The sequence below is a fragment of the Zeus faber genome (genome assembly GCF_960531495.2).
Source record: "Zeus faber genome assembly, chromosome: 5".
NCBI classification, from domain to species: domain Eukaryota; kingdom Metazoa; phylum Chordata; class Actinopteri; order Zeiformes; family Zeidae; genus Zeus; species Zeus faber.
In genome coordinates this window covers 4,472,145-4,499,993 of record NC_137192.1, presented here as the reverse complement: position 1 = coordinate 4,499,993, position 27,849 = coordinate 4,472,145, and the positions used below count along the sequence as shown (strand labels likewise).

Here is a 27,849-nt window from a genome sequence, read left to right as displayed (position 1 = left end):
AATTTGAACGGCTGTCCCTTTAGTTCCGAGTTTACCAGAATGCAGCACAACTCGCTCGGGCACGTTCGCTGGTCACGTGGGCGAGCCCAGGACGTCGGCGCAGGCGCGCGGAATGAATAACGTACGTGCGCGCTCCCGCTAATCAATGGAAAAGATGGCGGCCGCCGCCGTATCAGGTAAATCAATTCACTATTATTATTATTATTATTATTATTAGTGTTATTATTGTTATTAATATTATTAGTCGTAGTACTAGTTGTAGTAGTAGTAGTAGTATTAGTATTATTCATATTATTATTCGCAAACCGCTCGGCTGTCGTCGCGTCTTAGGTTCATTAGACGAGCGATAACTTAGAAAAAGTAGACTTTTCTCGAGGAGATGGGGCACGGTGCGCAGAGAAAGAGAGAAATTGCAACATTAGCATGGCTAGCTAGCTGATAGTCGTGCAGCCGCCCCGTTTGCGGGCTTGCGTTTTAAAGAGTGAGCACAGTCCTACATAAGTTAAGGGCTGAGCTAAATATATATTCAAACATATATCCTTCCTTTCGATGGTGTGTATTGCAGTGACAACTGCGACCCGGTTACTAGCTAACCTAAAACTGTAATAGTTAGCCAAAGGCTAACCATGTTTTATTTCACACAGCTTATTCTCAACGTGATGCATTGCATGACATTATTTTGTCATCGATGCTTGCCTTTTTCTTTTTAGCAATTCTGCCTAATGCGTAGCCAGTGCTCTCTCGAGATAGTATACATAATGAAGTCCTTTGCCCTGTTCTTCCTTGATGCAATATACAAGATTTCCCATGTACAGTATATCCTGTAGAGTCTGTTGTAAGTATTATTTATTTATGTAGTATTTTAAAATACTTCTACTCAATCAAGTTGCCCTCAGCAAGTAACCAACCACTTTGAAATCAAGTTATGTCAAATGTATTCATATGTCCCTTAGTCACAGTGCGGCCTCAAGCAGCCTTCACAAGCCCGCAGATATCATTCACATATGAATTGATGCCATCCGCTAGTGTACTTAACCCCCACCCACCCAAGGAACAATTGATAGGGATGCCCAAGGATAACGAATGGGAGTTCTCTTGATGCAGATTAAACAGTTTTAATATCTGCGCCCTAGCAACATCATTGATCTCACCACACAAAGCATTGGCAACCCACACACCAGGACCTTCCCCCACTGCCACTGGTTTGTATGCCATGAGCCTGGATATCAGTTTGCTCTCCAGTCCTGTCGTGCTCCATAAGATGCCACAGTCTGAGTGTTCTGTTAAATGTGGTACAGTTGGGGGGCAGAGTCCATGATGCACAGCAAAACCGAATGGCATTTTGCTTGCAGTACACAGATCCTACTCCCGCTCATCTTGCAGTTTGTGTGTGTTGCATGCTAAAGCAGGCTTTAGCACAGCATCATTAAAATAATAAAATGGAGCTCAAGATAAAGAAAATGTATCTTGCAAATAATTCCCACTGTCCCAACACAGTACTCTGAGAAATACCAGGGCTCCAGTATGCTTTTCCACTGGTGCTACCAACTTTCTCAGTTGGTCACACCAGCTCTTGATTTGGTCTGGGGTTTTTTTCCGTGACTTTTGTCCTTTTATTTTGATAATTTAATGGTCTGCCTCCTCGAGAATTCAACTCGGCAAATATTAAAATCTTTTTCCGGCACTACTCGTTTGCGAAGACGGCAAATTATTTAATCATGTCCTTCAGCTTTAAAACCGGTTTAAAACCAAAATAATCCCACATAGGGGATTTTGTATTTATTTATTTATTTTTCCCCGCAACATGCTTCCATAATCCCTTTCACACATAACTCCCGGTAAATTACTGGGATTACCTTTCCGGCTCCGCTAGTGATTTTCGCTATTCACACATTGAGCTACGTTCTGGAACATTTCTGTCTTGCGCCTTTTCACACATGCTATGATAATGCCAGAATAGATGTGGCAAGGGACAGACCGTTCCAGTGTAGATGCGATCATTTGGACAATCTGTGTTGGCAATGGATTTACAATCTGAATGGGTTGCGTTTTTTTCCTGGCTCTCAGAGACCAGAGTTTTGGTTTCCATCTCTCCACCCCTCCCGGATGGACTTGGTTCCCACTACTGACTGAGCAGAGATGGAGCACCCATCCCAGGATGCAATAACCCTGACCCAATGTATTAAATCACTGTGATAATTTCCAACCCGTCCTACACTCTCTGCCTCCGGAGAAGGAACTTTCTCCACCCATTTTTTCTCTCCCTGTCCGCTCAATCCCTCTCCGGTGCAGCTGGCAGGCAAGCAAAGCACGTGGATAGGTGACGCGAGTTCGATATCCAGTGAGTGAATGACATCAGTATCGGCAACCAATACTGATGTTGGATCAGATCGGTCCCATCTCTATAATTCGGTCAATCCCCTTTATAGTCTCACATTTCGAAACCCAGCCCGTCCAGTGTCTCTGTCAGGTTCACACTGCTTGCCGATGCCCTTGACCAAGGCATTGGCTCTGGAGCTTAAGTCGGTCACCAACCGCTGTTCTGTGACCGCCAACTGCTCCTAAATAGTTGGGATGGGTCAAATGTAGAGAATGAAGTTCCCCATGTAGATCGATAAAATTCTTCTTCTTCTTCTTCAGCACTTCATCCTGCTAGCTAACTAAAGCTGGCGTGACATTTTGTTAAAAAAAATAATAATAATTTTGGGGCTAAATAAATCATTTTCTTTAATTCACGATTACACATCTGGAAATAACTGTCCATCCTTATCAATTAGGGCCTCTCCCCAAATAGTCGACCAAATGTTAGTTGACGAGAAGAGTCTTAGTCGACCGTGTTTTTCATTGGTCGGTTAGTCACAGGAGAAAAAAACTCCATTCCGGAGCTGTGGCTTGTCAAAATCAACCTTAAAACCTGTATGGCTGGACCCGTGTATGAAACTCAAGAGGTCTTTTAATTTGAAACAAATTTTAACAAAAATAAATGTTCACTCTCCTTGCTGGTTGTTCCGACACATTCAGAAGAATAATTACAGCTTTTGATGAACGGCCTTTGTGGGTAATTAACCTCATGGGCGGGCCGGCAGGGCCCCCACGCCCCGCACAAGGCGGAGACCCGCCCCCGGCAGCCAACCAGACGCCCCGCCCGGCGGGAGTGCCAAGTGCCCATACATGTAGCAGCGAGTTCCCAGCGCGGGGCACCTCGATGTTTGTATGCCATTGCATTTAGGTCAGAGTTAGTCTGCAAGTGGAGTTCAAGTTCTGAACCTGCAATGCAACTCTCTAATAATTCTTAAATCATCAAGAACTGCTGCAATAACTAGAAACAAACAACATTTACACAAAAACATGAACATTGGAGGACAACATGTGTTGAAAAGCAGTGAATTAGGTCCAGGAAAACTGGAACTACAACTGGTCACGTGGCCTCTTCCTGTCATCATTATGGCAGCAAATGAGGGAGGAAAGGAGAGGAATGCAACCAGGAGTGTGTGTGTGTGTGTGTGTGTGTGTGTGTGTGTGTGTGTGTGTGTGTGTGTGTGTGTGTGTGTGTGTGTGTGTGTGTGTGTGTGTGTGTGTGTGTGTGTGTGTGTGTGTGTGTGTGTGTGTGTGTGTGTGTGTGTGTTCCACCGGTGAGTGTAGATGACTTATCCCCATTGGTACTGGTGTAGAAGGTCGATATTATGTCGCGGCGCCTCCAAGCAGCGGAAGGGGCCCCGAAGCCCCCCCCCCCGAACTCCACAGCCCTGTGGACACACCTTGGCAGCAGGAAATCCCCGGGTGCCCCGCGGCCACAGAAGACCCCCGGGCCCCCAGAGGGCCGTGGAGCAACCCCCACGCCCAGCATGACCCAGTCCCAGGGAGCACGAGGAGACCCCCACACCCCAGGGGCGCACACATGCAACCAACCCCCGGGTGCAGGCACAAGAAGCAGCCGCCGGCACAGAACCCTGGCCACGGGCGCAAGGCACGGACCTTGGGCCCGGATCACGGCGACAGACCGACACCCGCCCGAGCCGCCCGCCCCATTGGCGGGCCGGCAGGACCCCCCACGCCCCGCACAAGCGGGAGGCCCAGCCCCGGCAGCCAACCAGTTGCCCCGCCCGGCGTGAGTGCCAAGTGCCCTTACTCCCCCCCGGCGATGCGGGCAGGCCGCCAGGTATACAGGCCATCGCAGAGAAGCCGCGCCGCATAAGCAAAAGGCCAACAGCCGCCCCCCACACCCCAACCCACACCCACAACGGCAAGCAGTCCCCCCAGGGGCCCCGGAAGGCACCCGGCGGCGCTCTCCGCAGCCCCGCCGGGTCGCAGCACATCCCAAGCCACCAGGCGCAAGCCGTCAGGACTCCAGCCAGGCCGGGAGGGGTGGCCCACCCGACCGCCCCCCGGCCAACCACACCCCCACATCGACCGGCCACCCCGGAAACCCCCCCCCCCAGGGAGCAACCATGCAGACCCCCCTCCTCCAGGACCCAACCGTGCCCCAGTGCGCACACCTCCCGTACCTGGTGGCAGCCAACCTACAGCGATCAGCCAAGGGCGAGAGCGTCCGCCATGCGCCTCCGCCATGTCGGCAGCTCTGCGCCCTCTAGGCCAATCACATTCTTCAATAACCAAATTGTATTTTAAATTCCCCCCACGGTGGTGGTGCTCCTGAGCCCCGGAGCTGCCGGCTTTGCAGTTGGGAGTGGGCATTTACAGGCAGGGATCAGCATCCCAGGAAATGCGTCTAACGAGGGAATGCACACACTGGGAAAAGGATCTTCTGTACACCACATTTCAGTGCAAATTATGTCAATATGTAATTTAAATGTGTACATTGATAAAAATTATAGAATAAAATAATAGAATAAATTTAACAGATGGAATATTTAACCCGTGTAGTTAACAGACTTGTAAATTACACTTATATTTTAAAGGCTGGTTTAGATTTTGTATTTTTCTGTAATGTAGCAGAATCTTTCTCAACCGTGGAACTCAAACCATTTTCTGATGCCCCAAAAACATACAGTATTTCATTAAATTAATATCGTAAACGTGGAACTAGTCGACTAATGGCTTGAAGTGACGAATGGTCGACGAGGAAAATCTTTAGTCGGGGCCAGCCTTTTTATCAACTGAATTACATCTGGCCAAAAATAAGCATTTGTTTAGTCAATACACCCTTTATATGTCAATGTCTCCTTTATTTACAATTTTTTTTTCTTTTGAAGGCGTTATAGTTCCCCGCAGCTTCCGGCTGCTGGAGGAGCTGGAGGAGGGGCAGAAGGGAGTCGGAGACGGCACTGTGAGCTGGGGTCTGGAGGACGACGAGGACATGACGCTCACCCACTGGAATGGAATGATTCTAGGGCCCCCCAGGGTGAGCCAGCACCCAATTTTCTCTCTAATCTGTCTTTTCCATAAACACTCAGTGTGTTGTGACACCACTCTAGCAAGTATTTCCTCCACCAGCAAACGTAGCAGCGCTTCTCCTAGAAATGGTCAGTGGGCGTGGAGTAGATCTGTAAGAATGTTGTCAATTGTTCTTAAAGGGGACCTTTTATGCTCCTTTTTACAAAAATGAATATAGTACCGTTTTCACACCGTTTTCCCATTGCCAGGCGAAATGCCGTTTTTATCTGGTGTGTCACGTTTGACGTCACAAACATGTCAGAAAAGGGGCGTGTCATGGTGCCAGTGTGATTGGGAACAAAACAGTAGATGAGACGGAAACTTAAACAAACAATGACAAAACTGTAAAACTTGGAGGGGAAAAAATGTATTTTAAGCCATTCAATCGAATCGTCCATTAACGACCGAACACTTCAGTAGAAGCAGCATGGATACTCCAAGCTGCTGGTGCGCATGCTGCCCCGCCTTCGAAGAACCAGTTCACGCACCGGTTCTTCGGCTACGGGGAGCAGGGATCAGCTTTGAGTGATGTTGAAGTTACCCGGAGCCTGTCGGGAGCGTGGAGGTTCTCCGCTGTGCTCCCCACGGTGCAATCCCCACAATCAAAGTATTTCATAGTCCTCCATGCGGAAGAAAGTCATAACTTATGATTTTTAATTTAGATTCTAAATCTGATATGAAGTGATGGAATGATACACGGATATTCCTGTCTATTTATACGCCAACATCCAGAACGTCAACGCATGGGGCCAAAGGGGGGTAAAGGGGCCAAAATTAGCAGGTCGACCCAGGTGTCCTATTCACATCAGAGCCGATCGGAGGTGGAGCCGATTAGAACCCGTGTCTATTGCAGGATCATTTGACCCGGGACTGAAAGTCGGGTTTTACCTTTCCCACTGATGTCAGATGCTAGATGTTCGCAGGTGTTACCGGGTTTTTGGTGCAGTGGGAAAGGGGCATATTCTCTGAGGTCCCCAAAACATGTATTTCAATTTTTTTTTGCTGAAAAAAACTCTGATTATGCATTCTAGACATCCTAACATACCTTTTATAGTATCCTGTTCCAAAACAGGCTGTTTTTGTGGGACCCTCCCAAGACTCCGAATTCTGTGAGCCAATAGGGTTTGAGCACAAGTTCCGGGCGTTTGAGCATGACTTCCAGGTTTCGCTGGATTTACTCCGTAACTTTAACTGATTTGACCTTATCAGTCCACCAAAATGTTTGTCTGTTTCAGAACAAATTTGAGTCAAGAAATAAACAACCCAGTTCCTGAATCTTCGCTCATATTAGATCTACAAGGCCTTATTTAAAAGTTAGTTCAGACTTTTGTTGCCGTGCTTCAAGCTTGTGGGAGACATGGACACAGACTCTCGGACGCAGCGATTTTTTTTGTCTCATGTAAACGTCGGAAAATAAAATACAGGTACTCCTCACTTAACGACCTACATGTTTTACGACTGTTCTGACTTACGACCAGCTCTTCGACCAGTCTGTATTGTACGCTGCGTACAATACCGTGGCGTGCGCGCTGCGTGCATGGTGTCTCAGCGTCAAGCATCTCATCGCGCATCACCCTTTATATACAATACACTATAATATACTACATACACTATATACACTGTGTACATCTCATCTCCGTCTCGTTCCCGCAGTCTGTCAGTATTCACTACACTAGCATTCGCAATGGCCACGCCTCCTTACCGTGAAATAACATGTGAATTGGTCCTCGCTTATCGACCAATTCACATAACGACCTGGTCCTAGGAACGGAACTCGATCATTAAGTGAGGAGTACCTGTAAATAAATCTACAATTGGAAAAAATGCTTTTTATTGGTTTTGTTTGGAGAAACGCACAGCAGATCGCGTGCCGCAGCCTACAGTCTATGTACTGCATACTTATTAAAAAATAAACACACAGCACAATTATTTTTTAAATACTTACATTTCCATCAACTGCAGTTTCTCCACAGACAGTCGGTATTAATTCCTCTTTCATTTCAAAGATTAGTTTGAGTTACTCAGATGGGGTCGGCTCAAAAAATCCGATAACAGATATTATCTTATACATAATTTTATATTTTTAATTTGGCAGAAAAATAACTGCACTTAGGAAAATATTGCTTTATTAAACAAAATGAACGTGAATGTGTATGAATAAAATTGAATGTATGATAATAAAATCAATAATTTCTATAACTTAACTCAATATTAATAAAATCAATATAATTAATTCAGTTCGAACCGTTTATATAGTTAACTCAGATAACAGTAACACAAATTATTTTTCATAAAAAGCACTGGCACTTGTCCTTTATGGCATAGCACGCAGACTTCGCTTGGGCGATTGTGCAAAATTTCAATCAGTGATCTGACTGGGTGGGGCGCTGATCACCGATTCTATCGAGGAGGGGGGTGCATGCACATAGAACGTAATGTAATGCAGCAAATGTGGTCTCCCCGTTACAGAAATGCAGGATTTATTATTTACAAAAAAGTATTGACACAAAAACATTTAGTTTTTACTAAAAACTGGCATGGCAGTCAGTAACCAGCAAGTGTGCACGCCGCACTGCTGTCTGTAGGAGAAATAAAAATAAATCCATTCTGAGTTAGATATACATTTTTTCATTTTCCATACAAGAAAGAACCGAAGGAAAATAAAAATAATCTCTATGTATTGCTATAATTTACTCAAATTGTGTGTGTGTGTGCGTGCGTGCGTGCGTGCGTGCGTGCGTGTGCGCGTGCGCGTTCGCCGGCCACTTTATTAGGTACACCTTGCTAGTAAAAGGTTGGACCCCCTTTTGCCTTCAGAACTTCCTTAATTCTTTGTGGCATAGATTCAACAAGGTGTTGGAAACATTCCTCAGAGATTTTGGTCCATATTGACATGATAGCATCACGCAGTTGCTGCAGATTTGTCGGCTGCACGTCCATGATGCGAATCTCCCGTTCCACCACATCCCAAAGGTGCTCTATTGGATTGAGATCTGGTGACTGGAGGCCATGGGAGTACAGTGAACCTATTGTCATGTTCAAGAAACCAGTTTGAGATGATTTGAGCTTTGTGACATGGAAGTAGCCATCAGAAGATGGGTACACTGTGCTCATAAAGGGATGGACATGGTCAGCAACAATACTCGGGTATGCTGTTGCGTTTAAACCATGCTCAATTGGTACTAAGGGGCCCAATGTGTGCCAAGAAAATATCCCCCAAACCATTACACCACCACTACCAGCCTGAACCGTTGATACAAGGCAGGATGGATCCATGCTTTCATGTTGTTTATGCCAAATTCTGACCCAACCATCTGAATGTTGCAGCTGAACTTGAGACTCATCAGACCAGGCAACGTTTTTCCAATCTTCTATTGTCCAATTTTTTGTGAGCCTGTGCGGATTGTAGCCTCAGTTTCCCGTTCTTAGCTGACAGGAGTGGCACCCGGTGTGGTCTTCTGCTGCTGTAGTTCATCTGCTTCAAGGTGCCACGTGTTGTGCGTTCAGAGATGGTATTCTAGTGGTATTCCATAGTGGGGATGGTAGCTCAGGAGGTAGAGCTGGTGGTCTAGTAATCTAAAGGTTGCTGGTTCGATCCCAGGCTCCTCCTGATAGCATGCTGTAGTGTCCTTGAGCAAGACACTTAACCCCTAATTGCTCCTGATGGCTGCATCCGTCGGTGTTTGAGTAATTGTAAGTCGCTTTGGATAAAAGCGTCTGCTAAATGACTAAATGTAAATGTATTCTGCATACTTTGGTTGTAACAAGTAGTTATTTGAGTTACTGTTGCCTTTCTATCGTCTCGAATCAGTCTGCCCATTCTCCTATGACCTCTGAAATCAACAAGGCATTTTTGTCCACACAACTGCCGCTCACTGGATATTTTCTCTTTTTTGGACCATTCTCTGTAAACCAGTGGTTCTTAACCTTATTGGAGGTACTGAACCCTGCAAGCTTCATCAGTGCATTCACCGAACCCTTCGTAATTGGAAAAATAAAATATGATTTCTTCAAAGCACAAGTATATATTTTATAAATGCACAAAATGAACCATGCATCAGTTGCACACAAAATCACTGTGTTCAAAGAACAAAACCAACAAAACATGAATTTCACACAAAAACATAACTCAATGAATATTTACTGCAAATCAATGTGACTTTTGCTGTTGCCTTTCAGATACAAGTTCAGAAATGCGCATCTTCACCTTGGCAAGTGCCACTCTCATATAATTTTCACAACAAAGTCTGTTCCTTTTCTTAGTTTTCATGTCTACCATCCTGGAAAATGATTGCTCGCAAATATACGTTGTAACAAACGGTGTGAGCATCTCAAGGGCTTTCTTAGCAATAAGAGGGTATGGTACAATTTTGGTGACACCAAAACGTTGAGTGTTGTTGTTCTGAAGAGTTGCTGTTGAAGCTGGCTCTGCTGAAGTTCAATGATTCGTCGAGGTATTCATCGTTGACATCTGCTGTCGCAACACTAAACGTGAACGGCTGTCTCACCCATGCTGGATATGACTCTCTGGTGGCGAAGTATCCGTCGAGAGACTGATCTAAGTGCATTGCTTGTTTCAGCTCCCCAGGTACAGAATTGTCTCCAATTCCAGACACGTTTTCGATCTTACTTACACAGTCGTCCAGCAGCGGAAAGTTTGCAAAGTTATCATTCTCTGTTCGTCGTTTCCATAAAGGTAGCTTTTTTTTTTTTTAAACGCCTTCAGGTTTTCTTCCACTTCGATGATGTTGACTCCACCGCCCTGCATTTGTCGATTGAGAGCATCGAAAATATCGGCCATGAACACCAAAATGAGAATGAGGGTAATTTTAATGTTGGTACTCTCACAAAAACAGGGCTAATTCCATACACATGGCAAGAACACAATTCAGCACCTTTCCCCGGGATAACCACCGAACGTTAGAATGGTACAGAAGTACCTTGAATTCAGAGCCCATTTCATTACACAGCTCTTTGAAGATGCGGTGCTTCATAGCACTATTTCGCACGTCGTTCACACATTCAACTACAATTTGTAATACTTCTGCCAGTTTTGGAGGCAAGGTTTTTGTTGCCAACGCATGCCTGTGCAGAACACAGTGCGTAACAATGATGTGTGCTGCATCGGTTTTCACAAGCGCTCCGAAACCAGAGTGTCGTCCTAGCATGGCTGGAGCTCCGTCCGAACAAACTGCAGAAACCATATTCCACGAAAGATCGTTGTCTCTGAAGAAGTCATCCACGAGTTTCTTCACATCAACTGCCTTGGTTGTTGTTGTAAGAGGCTTACAAAATAAAAAATCTTCCTTTATCACGTCGTCTTACATATAGCGCATGAATACAATAAACTGGCTTAGATTGGAAACGTCCTGTGGTCTCGTCGAGTTGGAGGCTGAATTTTGCTGGGCTTGAAATAGGATCTGCAACTACTTGAGCCAAGATCTCATCGCTCATGTCGTCTTTTCTGCTGCTGATAGTGTCATTTGAAAGAGAAATTTGGGACAACTTATCATCAGCAGCTTTTCCCAGCATTATATTCGCCATCTTCAACATAGCTGGTTTTACGAGTGTTTCACAAATGGTGTGTGGTTTGCCCTGCTTTGCGATCAGGTACGCAACTTCATACGATGCTGTGAGGATCGGTTTGTCGATGGGTACAAAGCCGCGAACAGGCAGAGTAGCCTTTTCATCTAATCTGACTCTCTTCACCTTGAATTCAGCGAGTGTGGTGTTCTTGTATTTCCCATCTCCATGCAGCTTTAGGAAGTGTTCCTTTAGTTTTGCCGGTGCTAGACTAGAATTGCTTAACTTGGCATTGCAAATCATGCATTTAGGACGCTGACTCCCATCACGTTCCTTTATACACGTGAATCCATATTGTACGTATTCTTCTAACCACTTTCTTTTTTTGCTCAACATAGTTAGTATGAAGGGACTGAAAGATTAAAAGAAAATCACAAATGACGTACAATCACAACAGCCACGAGTCGACTACTGAGCGCACCAAGTTCCCTGCAGCACAGATATCAAAGCCAAGCAATGTGGCATGATCAACTGCAGCCAATGATGGCCGAGCGTGACGTCATGAATAATACGCATGGGCTGAATTTATTTTATGTTACACAAAATGTATTTTCCAGCATGGTTACACAAAATGTATGTTACACAAAATGTATTTTGTGTAACACATTTTTACTAAGCAACTAAATATTCATAATCTAACACGGCAAAGAAAAATTGTGTGTTGCCAAATTGTCGGCAGGCAATTTTTTGACGGTCGTCAAAAACGCCGGACATTGCTAGTGTGAACGGGGTTATACTGTGTGTATCTTGACCCCTGCCGAACCCCTGAGAGTGACTCAACGAACCCAGCTTAAGAACCACTGCTGTAAACCCTAGAGATGGTTGTGTGTGAAAATCCCAGCAAGTCAGCAGTTTCTGAAATACTCAGACAAGCTCTTTTAGAACCAACAACCATGCCACATTCAAAGTCACTTAAATCCCCTTGCTTCCCCATTCTGATGCTCAGTTAGAATTATGTCTACATGCCGAAATGCAATGAGTTGCTGCCATGTGATTGGCTGATTAGCTATTTGTGTTAACAAGCAATTGGACAGGTGTACCTAATAAATAGTGTGTGTGTGTGTGTGTGTGTGTGTGTGTGTGTGTGTGTGTGTGTGTGTGTGTGTGTGTGTGTGTGTGTGTGTGTGTGTGTGTGTGTGTGTGTGTGTGTGTGTGTGTGTGTGTGTGTGTGTGTGTGTGCGCACCGCCAACCCTGTTCGTTGTGCACGCAAGGCGTCATGGTTCCTGAATTACTGTACGCAGTCTCACAGATCTTTACCGTTCTGCTCTCTTTGGATATCCACAGCCGAATTGCAACCAGTTTCCAGTCGGCTGCCAACCGGCTGGAATTCCCCTTCTCTCTCATGTGTCCTAACAGGGCGTGTTTAATTTCCACTTTAAACATACCCGTTCATTCAATTGCAATATGTCACCATGAGAGGGCGCTAACTTCACAAAAACAATCACATTTTTGAGAGTAATTTCAGATTTTCACCCCAAACTCATTACCTGAGATATGCCCTTTGAACCCTGACCAGAGGTCATCTTTCATCATTTTTTTGTGATATGAATGAGGGTCTTAATGCTTTATTTTAATATACATGTTGCACAGTTTTTTAATTTTCAAAATGGAAGCTGTTTTTTAATTTAATTTTTAGAAAAGTTCAATAGATTTGTAAAAAGAGCACTTCAACTAGGTCTGTCATTATAGTTTCAAGTTTATTTTCAAATACTTGATAACAATGCAAGTATCATTCCCAGTAAGTAAGCAACTTTACGTAAAATACGGGCATAATTGTGATAAAAATAAAACAGGATTTAAAATCAGAATTTAAAGAGTATTTAAACAGTTTTTAGAGACAAAATCTAAAATTGAAAGCGGAAGTGTAGTATAACTAATAAAGTATTTACCTAAAAGAAAGCAGAATAAAATGCAGACATCTTAAATAGTCGTGGGCCACAACAATGCAGTGTCATACTGAATGTCAAGATAGATAGTGTTGTAAGACAAACACTATGATTTACTACTAAGAGGTAAGACAAAACATGAACAAAACAAAACAAGTGGCTAGTGGTAGATGATTTTTTCTTTCTTCTTTTTAAAGTGGCCGTGTGTGCATTTATAGGTGTCTTTGGCCTTTTGATTTCAAAATTAGGGTTTTTGAACTATCTAATCTTTGTTTTAGTTAAAATAATTGTAAAATATCACAATTAATTTCTGCATTTGAGCCTCTCTGTCGGAGAAACCCTCCCCCCCCCCCATTTAATTAATGGATTTTCCAAATTCCAAAAACCAATTGACATGAAATATTAAGTCAATCAATAAAATGCAATCGAATTAAATAAACACCAGGGATATAATAATAATTTGTACAAACATTAAAGAGACTAAGACTGTGGAGACTTTCGTCAATGGATCTGCATTTGCATATGTATGGGTTAGGTGTGGGGGCTTACAGACCTGTTGGGTGACACAATGATCGGCCATTAACTGCAAACAAAGATATGGCCCAAGGAAAACAGCAAAAACATGCGATAAACATAGGGTGACGCAGCAATACAGATAAATATGATCTCATATAATCACTAGTCATAATGCACAGATGGTTACACCTGTGTGTGTGTGCATTAGTTGTTGTTCTGAAAAGCAATGGGGATCGATAGATACTAATTATATACCTCAAATTAGTATTTCCATAGAGTAGTAGTAATAAGTAGTAATAACTTATAAGGTGCGCACACAGCACCGTAGGACAAAAAAACCCTCTCAGAGTTAGGTTTACCTCTCACACAATGAATTGCAGAAAACAAATTGTAGAAAATAGCAAGATTGTATGCATGAATTTATTTAAACAGCGGAAATGTACATGTGCTTAACCGGCATACTATACACATGCTGTATAATAGGCATCAGTAGTCCATCCTTGGATTTTCCCCTAACCCTGGTCTTAATCTGAGGTAGGGCTTAGGCCTTTATTTGTTTGTGTTGACCACACCCCCGGCATTTATTAAAGGCTCTGTTTGGACCTGGGGGAGTGGTGATGCTGTGTAACGTCATCCAACGGGGTTTCAGCACGAGTTCTGTGTTGTATTTACTCCTTAGCTTTCAGTGATTTCATCTTACCAGTCCACTAAAATTTGTTTCTGAACAAATTTGAGGTGAGAAATAATCAATCCAGTTGCTGAATCTTCACTCATATTAGATCTACAAGATATAATTAAAAATGTTGTTCCCACTTTCATAAAGCACAGGCTCACTCACTCGAGGATTTTCTGTTTCATTCAATTAACGTCGTAAAATGAAATAAATACATCGCCAATAAAAGTACTCTTTTTATTTTGATTTGTCATGTGTTTAATTACCGCTGAATGTATGTGGGCTGGTCCCCATCCAAAGCGATGTGACTCGACCGAGTGAATCAGTCCGAGGGACCATGGTCTTTGGTCTGGACCAATCACCAGCACTTACGTCACTGAAGGTTCCTATTGTACCATTGCTCAAAGCGGAGTTCAGAGAACAATGATTATCCCTACAGTAGTTTCTGCAGTGTGGACGGCTCCTCCAAAAAGTCCATAGCAATATGAAAAAGTTCCTGCGGTGCGAAAATGCATGATATGGGGAGTTTTGCCATACATTTATTTTCATTTATTTTTTTTCTCACACCTGACAACCATACTGGTCAAACTACCCGCACCCGACTATTGCAATACTAGAGGCCAGGAGTTATTCTTCCCTTTCAGCCAATGGTTTAAAAACCACAATCCTGTCCCGGCCTTAATTTACTATTTATACCCCCTCCCCGCAGATAGTTTTATTTGTACCTGCATGGGTCCTTTTCTCTAACGCACATTAAATTCCTCACCCAAACTCCACCCATATTCAAAACAATGACCCATATCTAATCACAGACCTGAACCGTAACCCGTCCTTCGCAGGCTTTTGTATTATCATATTGTACTGTTATTGTAACATAGAGGTAAACTGGTGTTTTACCAAGGAATTTGTTGTTATTGTTAAGAGGGTTAGGGTTAAGACCTTTCTGTACATCGCAAGTTTATTTATAGATTTTATTCTCCCCTCATCAATTTATTCTTGATATCAGAGGTTTGTGAAATTTGATGTATTTAATTTATTGCATTTTTGCCCGTTATCCCCCCCTTAACTCCATTGGTCTATTTAACTGTGGTAGCTTTGCTTTTCAAAAGAGGTGTTTTGGTGCTTACCAAATAGAAATATGAGAAAGTGGTGCGATAATATGATCAATCACCTGCCAACATCTTGAGGGAAAACTTCTTCAGAATAATGATTAGTGAATTGTACACATGCGGTGTGGTTTAAGCAGCCACATCTGTCTTGGGTCTAGGTAATTGGGCCTGGGACCAGGGTGGCTGTACGCCTTGCTCGTTATACCAATCAACGAGCAACAGGTAAAACCCCCATCCCCACACACACAAGGGGAGCTCTTGTCATGACATGCTTTCCATCTGCTCTGTGTCAAATTTCATTTGACATTTTATAGTCACTGTGGTATCTGCCATGTACCGCAGTGACATCAGCTCTAAAACTCTCTGGGATGGATTTATTGCAATACAAAGACTTTCTTTTCTTCATATTTCATTGTTGACACTGGGCATTCGTGGGTGATTATTCATAAATGTGGCACAAATTGACATGTGCGCGAGCTAATCTGTCCCCACACTGTGGTTGCAGACAATATATGAGAACAGGATATACAGTCTGAAGGTGGAGTGCGGAGCCAAGTACCCGGAGACCCCACCCATCGTCCGCTTCGCAACCAAGGTCAACCTGAATGGGGTACACACCTCCAATGGCGTGGTAAGTCTGCCTGATCCCACCCTCCTATTTAAATTATTTAGGTTATATTTTCCTGGCCTTGACTTTGAGATAACTTTAACAGAACCAAAAATGAATTAAAAACTTTTTTTTTCATTTTATATTTATTTTTATAAATAGTATTTATTTTTAGATTTTTTTAAATTATTATTGTGCTTGGACTATCCCAGCATGCCCTTCTCGTGATACCATAACAAACAGGTACAGCAGGGGCAGAGTGAGGCGAGATTGTCCAATTGTTAATCGAACGTTGAAGGCGTCGTTCTATCGGACGGATTAAAAAAATATAAAAAAATAAATGCTAAAATGGTTCGCCAAGTATACTTTGGCGGCTGTTAATATACCAGGGCCACCCGCCCAAGTAAAGTCTGTGTGGGCAACACAGAGGGAAATTTAAAAAGAATCCATCATAGTTGGAAATAGACACTTATAAGAGTAGATGACAATAAGATTAATAATAGATTTTTGGTGTACAAATATAACTAACTGACAATGAGACTAAGATTTATTACAATAAAGATCACATTGAAAATTTATGACGTTTTTTTTGCCTGAAGTCCTTGAAAATGGAAAATGGAAAAAAAAGCACTTAAAGTCCTTTAAAGGCCTTGAATTAAATTTTGTACTGCCAGAATGTCCCTTGTATAAAACAAAGAAACAACTGACTAATCCATTGCAAGGTTTAAGCCTCTTGACACTCAAAATCCATAACCATTCTGTATAAGGAACTCAATTGTTCAAAAATAATAGATGTCACTTCAATTGAAAATAAATATTATTTGATCAGTATGTATCGCAAAATGTCAACCAAAAGTAGGCTGTTCAGATTTAAGGTTGAAATCCAAAAGATCAAAGACAATTGAACTTGCAAGGGCCCCACCTTTTTAAATAGGGTGGCCATTGTGTAAACAGGTGAAGGTCTCCATTCAGAATGTTTTCATACTATTTTCCACATTTTGTTATGTTGCAGCTTTATACAAAAATGTATTAAATTCATTTTTTCCTCATCAATCACCACACAATACCAATGTGTGCCTGTCACACCCCACCCGAGTGGTGTTTTCAGGGCCCGGCGCAGAGACACAGACAATGGGGTATCAGACACACAAGTTTATTGTCCTAAGTGGGCATGGTGGAGCAAGCCCAGGAGCAGTTAAACCAATCAACGAGCAACAGGTATACAGCCACACTGAACCTGAGCCCAGTAACCTAGACCCAGGACAGGTGTGGCTGCTCAAACAACACCCTTCCCAGACCACACAGGGTTTTAGAACTTTTGCAAGTGTATTAAAAAAAACACCTGAAACATCACATGTTCAGACACTTTTCTCAGTACTTTGTTAAAGCAATAGTCTTTTTGGGAATGATGCACAAGCTAAGCACACCTGTGTTTGGGGAGTTTCTCCCATTCTTCTCTGCAGATCCTCTAAAGCTCTGTCAGTTTGGATGGGCAGTGTCGGTGCACAGCCATTTTCAGGTCCCTCAAGAGATGTTCAATCGGGTTCAAGTCTGGGCTCTGGTTGGGCCACTCAAGGACATTCGCAAACTTGTCCCAAATATACTCCCGTGTTTTCTTGGCGGTGTGCTTGGGGACCTTGTCCTGTTGGAAGATGAACCTTTGCCCCAGTCTGAGGTCTTCTGCGCTCTGGACCAGGTTTTCATCAAGTATGTCTCCATACTTGGCTGCATCCATCTTTCCATCAATCCTGACTAGTTTCCCAGTCCCTGTCGCAGAAAAACATCCCCACAGCATGATGCTGCCACCACCAGACTTCACTGTTGGGATGGTATTGGCAAGGTGATGAGTGGTGCCTGGTTTCCTCTGTACATGCCGCTTGGCACTCAGGCCAAATAGTTCAATCTTGGTTTCATCAGACCAAGGAATCTTGTTTGTCGTGGTCTGAGATTCTTTATGTGCCTTTTGGCAAACTCCAAGCGGGCTCTTATGTGCCTTTTACTGAGGAGTGGCTTCGGTCTTGCCACTCTACCATAAAGGCCTGATTTGTGGAGTGGTGCACAGTTGTTTGTCCTTCGGGACGGTTCTCCCATCCCCACAAAATAACAAGGGATCTCTGTCAAGGGTGCGCCGATCTATCGGCCACTGATCTTGATTGGCCAATATTTGTTCTAAAAATTGTGATCGGTGTAAAGGCCGATCAGAAGAGCCAATTAGATGATGCAAAACATGCAAGACAATTTCTCTTTCCCGTAATGCATGGCGGTGTTTCCCATACATAGATTTATTGGTGGCGGGCCACCACAATATCAACATTGACTGCCGCATATTAATTTTAAATTTTTCTTTTTACTATTTAAACTAGCCTAAATAGTAAAAAGAAAACTAGCTCAAGAGAGTGAAAGAAGAGCCAAAGATAAAATGGAAGTTGAAAAAGGAAGAGTGTTGCATGCAATTTAGGGTAGAGGTAAGGCAGGCAATAGATGGGAATGAACAGTTACCAGATGACTGGGAAACAACTGCAGAAGTGGTGAGGGAGACGGCCAAGAAGGTACTCGTGTATCATGCGGAAAGAGGAGGGAAGAAAAGGACTCTTGGTGGTGGCATTTGGAAGTATAGGAGAGCATAGAGCAGAAAAGGTTGGCGAAAAAGAAATGGGGTAGTCAGAGAGATGAAGAAAGTAGACAGGAGTACAAGCTGATACGGCACAAGGCAAAGAGAGAAGTGGCAAAGGGAAAGGCATTCGACAAGTTGTATTGAGAGATTGGACAGGAAGGAGAAAAGGATTTGTACCGATTGACAAGACAAAGGGACCAAGCTGGGAAGGATATACAGCAGGTTAGGGTGATGAAGGATAATGATGGGAATGTGCTGACTAGTGAGGAAGGTGTGTTGAGAAGGTGGAAGGAGTACTTTGAGGAGTTGATGAATGAAGAAAATGAGAGGGAGAGAAGAGTGGATGATGTGGGGATAGTGGATCAAGAAGTGCAGCAAAGGATGAGGTGAGAACAGCATTAAAGATGATGAAGAGTGGAAAGGCAGTTGGGCAAGATGACATACCTGGGGAAGCATGGAAATGTTTAGGTGAGATGGCAGTGGCGTTTCTAACGAGACTGTTTATGATGTTTAACACCATCCTGGAAAGTGAGAGGATGCTGGAGGAGTGGAGAAGAAGTGTACTGGTACCCGTGTTCAAGAATAAGGGAGACGTACAGAGCTGTAGTAACTACAGGGGAATAAAGTTGATCAGCCACAGCATGAAGCCATAGGAAGGGGTAGTGGAGGCTAGGTTAAGAGGAGAGGTGGGGATCAGCGAGGAGCAGTATGGTTTCATGCCAGGAAAGAGTAAAACAGATGCAATGTTTGCTTTAAGAATGCTGATGGAAAAGTACAAGGAAGGCCAGAGGGAGTTTCACTGCGTCTTTGTGGATTTAGAGAAAGCCTATGATAGGGTGCAGAGAGAGGTGTGGTATTGCATGAGGAAGTCGGGGGTGGCAGAGAAGTATGTAAGAGTGGTGCAGGATATGTATGAAGGCAGTCAGACAGTAGTAAGGTGTGCAGTAGGCGTGACCAAGGCATTCAAAGTGGAGGTGGGATTGCATCAAGGATCAGCTCTGAGCCCTTTCTTGTTTGCAATGGTGATGGACAGGTTAACAGATGAAACCAGGCAGGAGTCTCCGTGGACTATGATGTTTGCGGATGACATTGTGACCTGTAGCAAGAGTAGGGAGCAGGTTGAGGAGAGCCTGGAGAAGTGGAGGCATGCATTAGAGAGAAGAGGAATGAACGTCAGCAGAAGTAAGACAGAATACATGTGCCTGAATGGGAGGGAGGGCGGCGAAAAGCTGAGAATGCAAGGAGTGGAGGTGGAGAAGGTGGATGAGCTCAAGTGCTTAGGGTCAACCATCCAAAGCAGTGCGGGAGAGAGGTGAAGAAGAGAGTACAGGCAGGGTGGAGTGGGTGGAGAAGAGTGTCCGGAGTGATCTGTGACCGAAGGGTTCCAGCAAGAGTGAAGGGGAAGGTCTACAGGACGGTAGTGAGACCAGCTATGTTGTACGGTTTTGAGGCGGTGGCACTGACAAAAAGGCAGGTGGCTGAACTGGAGGTGGCAGAGTTGAGGATGTTGAGATTCTCATTGGGAGTGACAAGGATGAACAGGATTAAGAATGAGTACATTAGAGGGACAGCTCAGGTTGGACAGTTTGGTGGAAAAGTGAGAGAGGCCAGATTGAGATGGTTTGGATACGTGTGTAGGAGAGATGAGAGTTACATTTGGAGAATGAACGTAAGGATGGAGCTGCCAGGCAAGAGTTAAAGAGGAAGGCCAAAGAGAAGGTTTATGGATGTGTTGAGGGAGGACATGCAGGCGGTTGGTGTAAGGGAGGAATACGTGCAGAACAGAAGGTATTGGAGGCAGATGATCCGCTGTGATGACCCCTAACGGAGCAGCCGAAAGCAAAGAAAAAGGACTATTTAAACTTGCCTGATCGGAGCCCATGCACTCTGTCTGAGCCCGCCATGGGCTTGTCCCATTGGCTGCATTTATGGGCCTTGCCCAAGCCCGGTTTAAAACCAAAATTGTCTTAGTAAGTTGGCTGTTTATAGGTAAACTCATTCAGAGTTGTTTGAATGGCAAATCTTTCTAGAATCACGTGTGGGGTCTTACTGAATAGCCTACTTCCTCTCGCAAAAGACTCACAAAGGGACTAAGGATAAGGAGAATGTGGTGCCGTAGGCAGCGTAAACCAGACACTTGCATTTCAAATCCTAACCTATGACTGGTGATCAAAACATAATTGACGCAAGGAATTATCGATCAGACTTTGCGGAATACAGAGGAATTAGAATGACAGAAATCTGTTAAGAACACAATCTTAAACCGACATTATGCTTTTCCTTATTTTCTGTCATTAAATGTGAGTGTTGAATTTACATATCAGACCTGGCCCAAGTGTCAAATTATGAGGTAAACTAATGACAAAGTAATCACTGTGAACAAAACTCTAAGGCTTCAAACCGCTCTGAACGTTAGGTTTTTTTTCTACTTTCTTTATATGGTCATCAGATCCCCTCTGCGTTTCTCAAAACAAAATAAAAATAAATAAAAAATAGTATGGTTTTTATTGTTGATGTATTTTTATTTTTTATGACATTTACATGAAACAAAAAATCCCCGCATCTGATTGTCTCGGTACGTCGCGGTGTCCCTGTCTCCCACAAGCCTTGAGCATGGCAATGAAAGTCGGTTAACAACGAAACTTACTTTTAAATTTGACCTTGTAGATCTAATGACTGACGATTCAGCAACTAGATTTCTTATTTCTCATCTCAAATTTGTTCAGAAACAGATTCTAGAGTCCTGATCAGGTGTAATCAGTGAAAGATTACAGAGTAAATAAAACAGAGCTTAGAATAAAGCTCAAACCCCATTGGCTCACAGAACACAGAACTTGTGCTCAAATCCCATTAACTCAGAAATAGGGGCTTGGCTGCTCATTTATAATTAAAGCTGCACGCACAGAAAACAGCCTGTTTTGGAACACTATGGTATAGAGGCATGTTATGATGGCTCAGATGTATATAATCTGTGGTATTTGGTATTATGTAGAGTGGTATTTTAAGCAAAATCTCAAAAACATGTTTTGGGGACTTCAGAGACCTATATTAACATGTGTGTAAAGTAGCATAATAGGTCCCTTTTTATGAATGGATGAACCAAAGTGTGGGATGGGGGCAGCTAGGAGGGGAGGAGACGTGTCACACATACATGCAATATTCCAAAATCGAGGGGCAAATTAACAAAGAATGGATTGCGGCCTCTAACAGCACCATGAATTACGCATTTTGCGCTCAGTCTGATGTCTTAGAAGAAAGTGTCTGGTGCGAAGAGCTCATTGGGAGAGGATCATTTTGGAATAGAGAGGGATTTTGCAATAAGACGCATAATTGCAATTGCATGCGTCTGATCGTAAAATCCCTGTTATACGTACCCTGTTGGGGGTCTCCTCGTACGTATGGCTTGGTTTTTGCACTGTCAACTGTGGGACTTTATATAGACAGGTGTGTGCCTTTCCAAATCATGTCCAATCAATAGAATTTACCACCAGGGGACTCCAATCAAGTTGAAGAAACATCTCAAGGATGATCAATAGAAACTGGATGCTCCTGAGCTCAATTGCGAGTGTCTGAATACTTCATATTTCTGTTTTTTATTTATAATACCTTTTCTATACAAAATCTAAAAACCTATTTTTGCTTTGTCATTGTGGGCGATTGTGTGGAGATTGATGAGGGGAAAAAAATGATTTAATCCATTTAAGGATAAGGCTGTAACATAACAAAATTTGGGTCTGAAAACTTTCCGAATGCACTGTATATGTAAATCTAACAAATATGCAATTGTGTACATGGAGCATAATGAGATGAGTCTCCCCCTTCCCCCATCAGGTGGACGCCAAGGCAGTGACTGTGCTGGCCAAGTGGCAGAACTCGTACAGCATCCGCAAGGTGCTGCAGGAGCTGCGGCAGCTGATGATGTGCAAAGAGAACGGAAAGCTCCCCCAGCCGCCCGAGGGCCAGATGTACAGCAACTGAGCCCCCACCCCCTGCCCCCGCAGCTGATTCCGCACACACTCACTTGGATGCAAACACCCCAACACACACAACTTACTGACACACACACACACACACACACACACATACACAATCGAACACTTCTGCAGACGATCACAAGACTATCGACCCTGTCTCTCTCCCCACCCACCCCCTACACGTCGGGCAGAAATAGGACCCATGGATGACCTCCACCATCACTACCGCCAACCGTGTTCGTCGTGCACGCCAGGCGTCATGGTTCCTGAATTACTGTATGATGTCTCACAGATCTTTACCGTTCTGTTCTCTTTCCACATCCACGTTGTAAAATAAGTGTGTGTGTGTGTGTGTGTGTGTGTGTGTGTGTGTGTGTGTGTGTGTGTGTGTGTGTGTGTGTGTGTGTGTGTGTGTGTGTGTGTGTTTTGAAGTGACTTGTTATTTTGTTGAAAACACACTGACCGCCCTCCCTGTGCTACCCTACCTACCCCTCTTACCTGTGGTTGATGTGTGTAAAATATACAAAACATCATGCTGTTGTTAAGTCAAATGGAACCAATCTAACACACACACACAAACAACTCACGCCGAGTTGGGTGGGGCTGAGGGTACACCCTCACCTCCCCACCACCAGCACACAAAAATAATGTTGCTTTGCTTTTGGGTGTTTCTTACCATGCAGGCTGCCTGGTTGTTGCTATGTTTTTTGTTTTTTTTGTTTTTGTTTTTTTTTTCTTCCGCCCCCCTTTTTGTCTGTTTTTGCCCCTTTAGCTTCCAGTTTCCTCAATCCCTACGATGTGAAGCGGCCTCCTGGAACCAGCGCACATGCGGCACACAGGAACACACAGGGCCCCACCCCGCTGTAAAGTGTCCTCTGGGTGCAATATGGCTCATAGCGCTTTGTGATGCTGATGGATTATTATTATTATTATTATTGTTAAAAGCAGGTTTGAGGGGTTTTTTGGCGGGGGAGGGCTTTCCTGTTTTCTCTTCCAAGAGCACAGATTTGGAATTTCTTAATTTGTGCACTTGGAAAACATTTTTCTGTTCTTTTTTTTTTTTTTTTTTAATGTGTGTTATTTCGACGATCACCTCCATAAGGGTGGTGGATGTGTGTGTTAGATTGTTTTATTTTTATCCCCCCACCCCTTGGTTTGTTTTATTTTTACCCTGGTTGCCACCCTGCGTCCCAATACTCCACTGTCATCTCTTGTTCCAGCGGATGCCCACTGAATGCAATGTATGGCTTTAGATGTTTATTTTATAACGAGTGTGAATCTAGGCAGGGTGATGGTGACCTGTTGCATGGTTTTTATTTTAAATGAACGTAATTACTTTTGCACGTGGTTGTCTTGTGATTCTCCGCCGCGCAACTCGTGTTTGAGGTGTGACGTGGCGGTGAGTTTTTACCGGCAGGGATTGAAAACTGCAGTCAATGTACTTGCCATTTTTCAACCCTGGCCTTAAATTAGAATGTTGTTTCCCAAAAATTATATAGTTAATAATACAACCTTGCTGAACGCTTTACTGTTGAGAAACTTACCACTCTGCTTCAGCTTCTTGCTGTTGTTAAATGTCCAACAGGGCAAAGGTTTAAGCCATAACCATGTTAAATCTCGCAATATAGTCAGTTATTGTTATACCAAAATAAATAGTCGCATACTGTGCATGTTTATTTTGTTCTTCAACGTTTTAACACTTTTGCACTTCCACGAGTTAGCTCTTTGGAGAAGATCCATGCTAGCCTAAGAGACCGGAAACAGGAAGTTGTATATAATGCGCTAGGAACACTTAAAAATGACGGGAACAAACGTTTAATAAAGTAGAATATATATATTTTTTTAGAAACAGTCATTATTCGTCACACAACACATCACCACATGCGGTGGCCGGTGAAATGGATCCTCTGCTTTTGACCTATCCTGGCTTGTCCTTCCTCCGGGGGCACAGCCAGGAGCAGTGGGCAGCATACGTGGACGCCCCCGGGGACCAGGTGATAAATGTCCATTGCTGGTCAGACAATGATGGGTGCATGTTTTTGGTGGGGGTCCTTACTGACATGCGGTGGAGGAAACCCCATGTGAGCACAGGGAGAACATGCAAACTCCACACAGGCTCCTATTTGGGAGATAACCCACCGGAGCACGGTGCCAACAGCGCCCCAGGCGGGAATCAAACCCAGGACCTTCTTGCTGTGAGGCAGCAGTGCAATGCACTGCACCACCGTGCCACACATTTTTATTTATTTATTTCTCAAACCTCTGCATTTGACCCATCCTTATCTTATTAAAGACCAAGATATCAAAGGTGCGCCGAAAGTGACAAGCTCATAGAACACTTGTAGAAAGACCTTGTATGTTCAATGTACCCTTATTTTTTGGCAATAAACCCATTAAAAAAAAAAAAAAGCCAAAATCAGTGAACGAAAACAGTCCCGTCTGTCAAACGAGGAGCGCCTTCAGTGATAACACCAAGCTGTTCAGCTGTTAGAGGGAGGGGAGTGGGGGGGTTTCAAGACAGCAGCTCTCGTCCATCTTTGGGGAGTGACAGCAAGGTGCTTCTCCGTGGGGATCCCATTGCGGTGCCCTCATCCAACAGCTGTTGTTGTTCCCCAGTGCTGCTTCTCGCCTCCATGCTACTACGACTACAGTATGTAAACTGCCAATGAACAGGGCCTTGGGATGGAGGTGGCTGGATGTGAGAGAGAAGATATAGTATATCAAGGGGTCCCTCTCAGTTCCCCTGTACAACAGGAAGTGTGAAAGGAAAAAAGAAACCTCCAAGAGAGGGATTCTCAAACTTTTTTCATCCCAGGACCCCTCATAGGACAGAAGATAAATGGTGACCCTCACGTATGACCCAAAAAATAATTTCATATTGGGCCTATTTCTCACACTTCTACATAGCATGTGGAAAAATAAACACAAATCAAGGGAAGCCTATCATAAATATTTGTATTGTACCATTTAAAAATACAGAATCTAAAAACATTGTATCCAATTAACAACAATTACATTAAAAAGTAGCATTGAAGCAACACAAAATATCAAACACAAATCTATGTTTAAAAGGAGATAATTCTCTACATACAGTATGTAATGCAAAAAATATATATATTTCAAAGACAAAAAATAATTAAAATGTCTTTTTTATCTTTTTTTTCTTCCCAATAAACCTCTCGTGGGCACAAAAAAAAATAAAACAAATATTTTTTTTTTACATTTTTCTTTTCAAAAACCTTTCACGAACTCCCTGGCCACAGACCCCACAGAAAATCACTGCTCTAAGGATGCAAGGACAACCAAAGACGACCAATTCTGAATGCCCTTACAGACAATAGCCGTAATTGGGCAAACTATTTGGAATTTAGTGAAACCTGCCGAAAGCACCTTCAAAAAACTGCTGAAAAAACTTGCCGTCGACTCGCCTCTCCACCTCTTTTTGTCATCCTGTCAGGGTTGTTTACTTCCTGCCACTGTGCTCAAAGTGAACACCCCCCCCAACGGCCTCCACATCAGCCAGGCTGCTGCGCACATGTGGCAAAGGCTAAAAGACAAATAGACAGGCGCTCAATCAATGTAATTGTATCTGCTGCAATGGACAAGCCCCCCAACTGTATGAAAAACCAAAAGGAAAGCAGAGCCACTCAATCAGCATATTTGTACGTGAACAGCCCCCCTATCCGACCACCATGCTCTGGCCCACCTGTCTCCTAACCACTTGATCTATATCTTTTTTTGTTTTTAAGAGATGTTTTTCAGTTCAGTGTCTGTTTTTTTCTTCAGCTCAACAATAACGGCAGAGGAATCCAAACCGAGAACATACCTATACTTTGTACAGGTCTCAAAACAAAGACATTATATATACTATGTGTTGAAATAATATGGTGGGTAAAAATCCTGCACATTATGCCAATCATGTAACCCTTGATATGAAATGCTGTGCCCTGTACATGTGTTGACCTGGGAAGTATACAGTACTGCTACAGTATAAACAATAAGATTTCCCTTTGCCTTCATCTGTGAACTTGACGTGCTTAACCACACATGACCTGATCGTCATTAACATGAAATATCTCCAGTCTAACACAATCTCAATAATTAACTCCATTCCCTGATTACACTCCATTTGTCACATTCAGATGTAAAATGCGAGCGCAGACCAGTTGTGGGAAGTGTCAGATGGTCCTTGACACACGTAGGCTACACACACTCCCACGTCCATTTTCCCCCGCATGACCTGCTGTGTGTAGTGGGTGTGTGTATATGTGTTTGGACCTGGGCGTAACAGTTTGGAGGAGCCCATCTGCTCGCAGGGTCAATATGGCTCACACACTTTTGACGCAGGCTACAGACCCATGGAGAGACGGCCAATTAGCGAAATGAGACAGATTTTGGGGGTTTTGATTTGCGTTTTTTATGGCAAACATGTGATTTTTAACACTGTTGGCTTACAGAAATAGAAAATGGGAAATTCTAAATTATATTCTTTCTATTCTATTCTTCCATCCAACTCTACAATGCTATGGTTTTATAATGTTTTTTCTTCCCCCTAACTTAAAGGGTCAAACTTCCATGAGAACACAGCATTCGTGTTATTGGTCCCGGGCTCAAACTAAGCCATATTTTTTTGGTTGTAGGGTTCTGTAACAGCTACCCTGCATGGCCAAAAAGCATGGACGCTCCTTCTAGATAGTGGATTCAGATATTACAGCAGCAGCCATTGTTGACAGGTTTATGAAATCACAATGACATAGAGATGTCGAGGCAGAACAAGCGGTTAGTGCTTGAGCTAATCTTCTGTTCTCGGTTGCAGCACTCACTACTGTTCCAAACGGCCTCTGGAAAAGGAATGTGGACACGGGTTTCCATGGCTGAGCAGCTGCACACAGGTCTAAGATCACCATGCCCCATGCCAAATGTCAGCTTGAGTGGTGTAAACCCCTGGAGTAGACAAAATGTTCTTTGGAATCATGAATTACACTTCATCATCTGGCAGTCCGAAATTATGAATATGGGTTTGGCACATACCTGGAGAACGCTGGCTGTCCCAACAACAGTAACGCTAGGTGAGTAGGATTTATCGTCTGGACACCTTTGTCATAGTTCCGACAACACTTCATGGTTCCAAGTGAAGTGAATCCATTCTACAATTCTGCTCTTCCAACTTCATAGCAACCATGTGAAGAAAGCTTTTTCTGTTCTATTGTGACTACGTCCAAACTCACAGAGCCAAGTCTGTACAGAAATGGTTTGTGGAGATCTGTGTGGAAGAACTGGACTGGCCTGCCCAAAGCCCTGACCTCAAACCTACCAAACACCTTTTGGGAGGAACAGGAACTCCGACGGGCATCTTCGCCCAAAATCAGTATCTGGCCTCATGAATGGTCTCATGGCTCAAAGGAAACAAATCCCTGAAGCAATGTTCTAACATCTAGTGGCGTGGAAAGCCCTCCCAGAGCACAAGAATGGAGGTTGTTAAAGCAGCAAAG

At 43.5% G+C, this 27,849-nt stretch overlaps 1 protein-coding gene across 1 annotated transcript; it reads left to right on the top strand.

Annotated features, from left to right (window-relative positions):
* The first annotated feature begins 142 nt into the window (after positions 1 to 142).
* ube2v1 (ubiquitin-conjugating enzyme E2 variant 1) lies at positions 143 to 23,700 on the top strand. The gene is made up of 4 exons (XM_080000042.1): positions 143 to 176; positions 5,214 to 5,362; positions 15,668 to 15,793; positions 22,215 to 23,700. The coding sequence occupies exons 1-4, from the start codon at positions 146 to 148 to the stop codon at positions 22,359 to 22,361; spliced, it is 453 nt and encodes a 150-aa protein (XP_079856168.1). The 5' UTR covers positions 143 to 145; the 3' UTR covers positions 22,362 to 23,700.
* Positions 23,701 to 27,849: the final 4,149 nt, after the last annotated feature.

Excerpts from the sequence above, each read along its gene's own strand:
- ube2v1 (XM_080000042.1), top strand. The coding sequence starts at position 146 with ATGGAAAAGATGGCGGCCGCCGCCGTATCAG. Across the intron at positions 177-5,213 it reads GGCGGCCGCCGCCGTATCAG|GCGTTATAGTTCCCCGCAGC; the intron begins GTAAATCAATTC and ends TTTCTTTTGAAG. Across the intron at positions 15,794-22,214 it reads TACACACCTCCAATGGCGTG|GTGGACGCCAAGGCAGTGAC; the intron begins GTAAGTCTGCCT and ends TTCCCCCATCAG.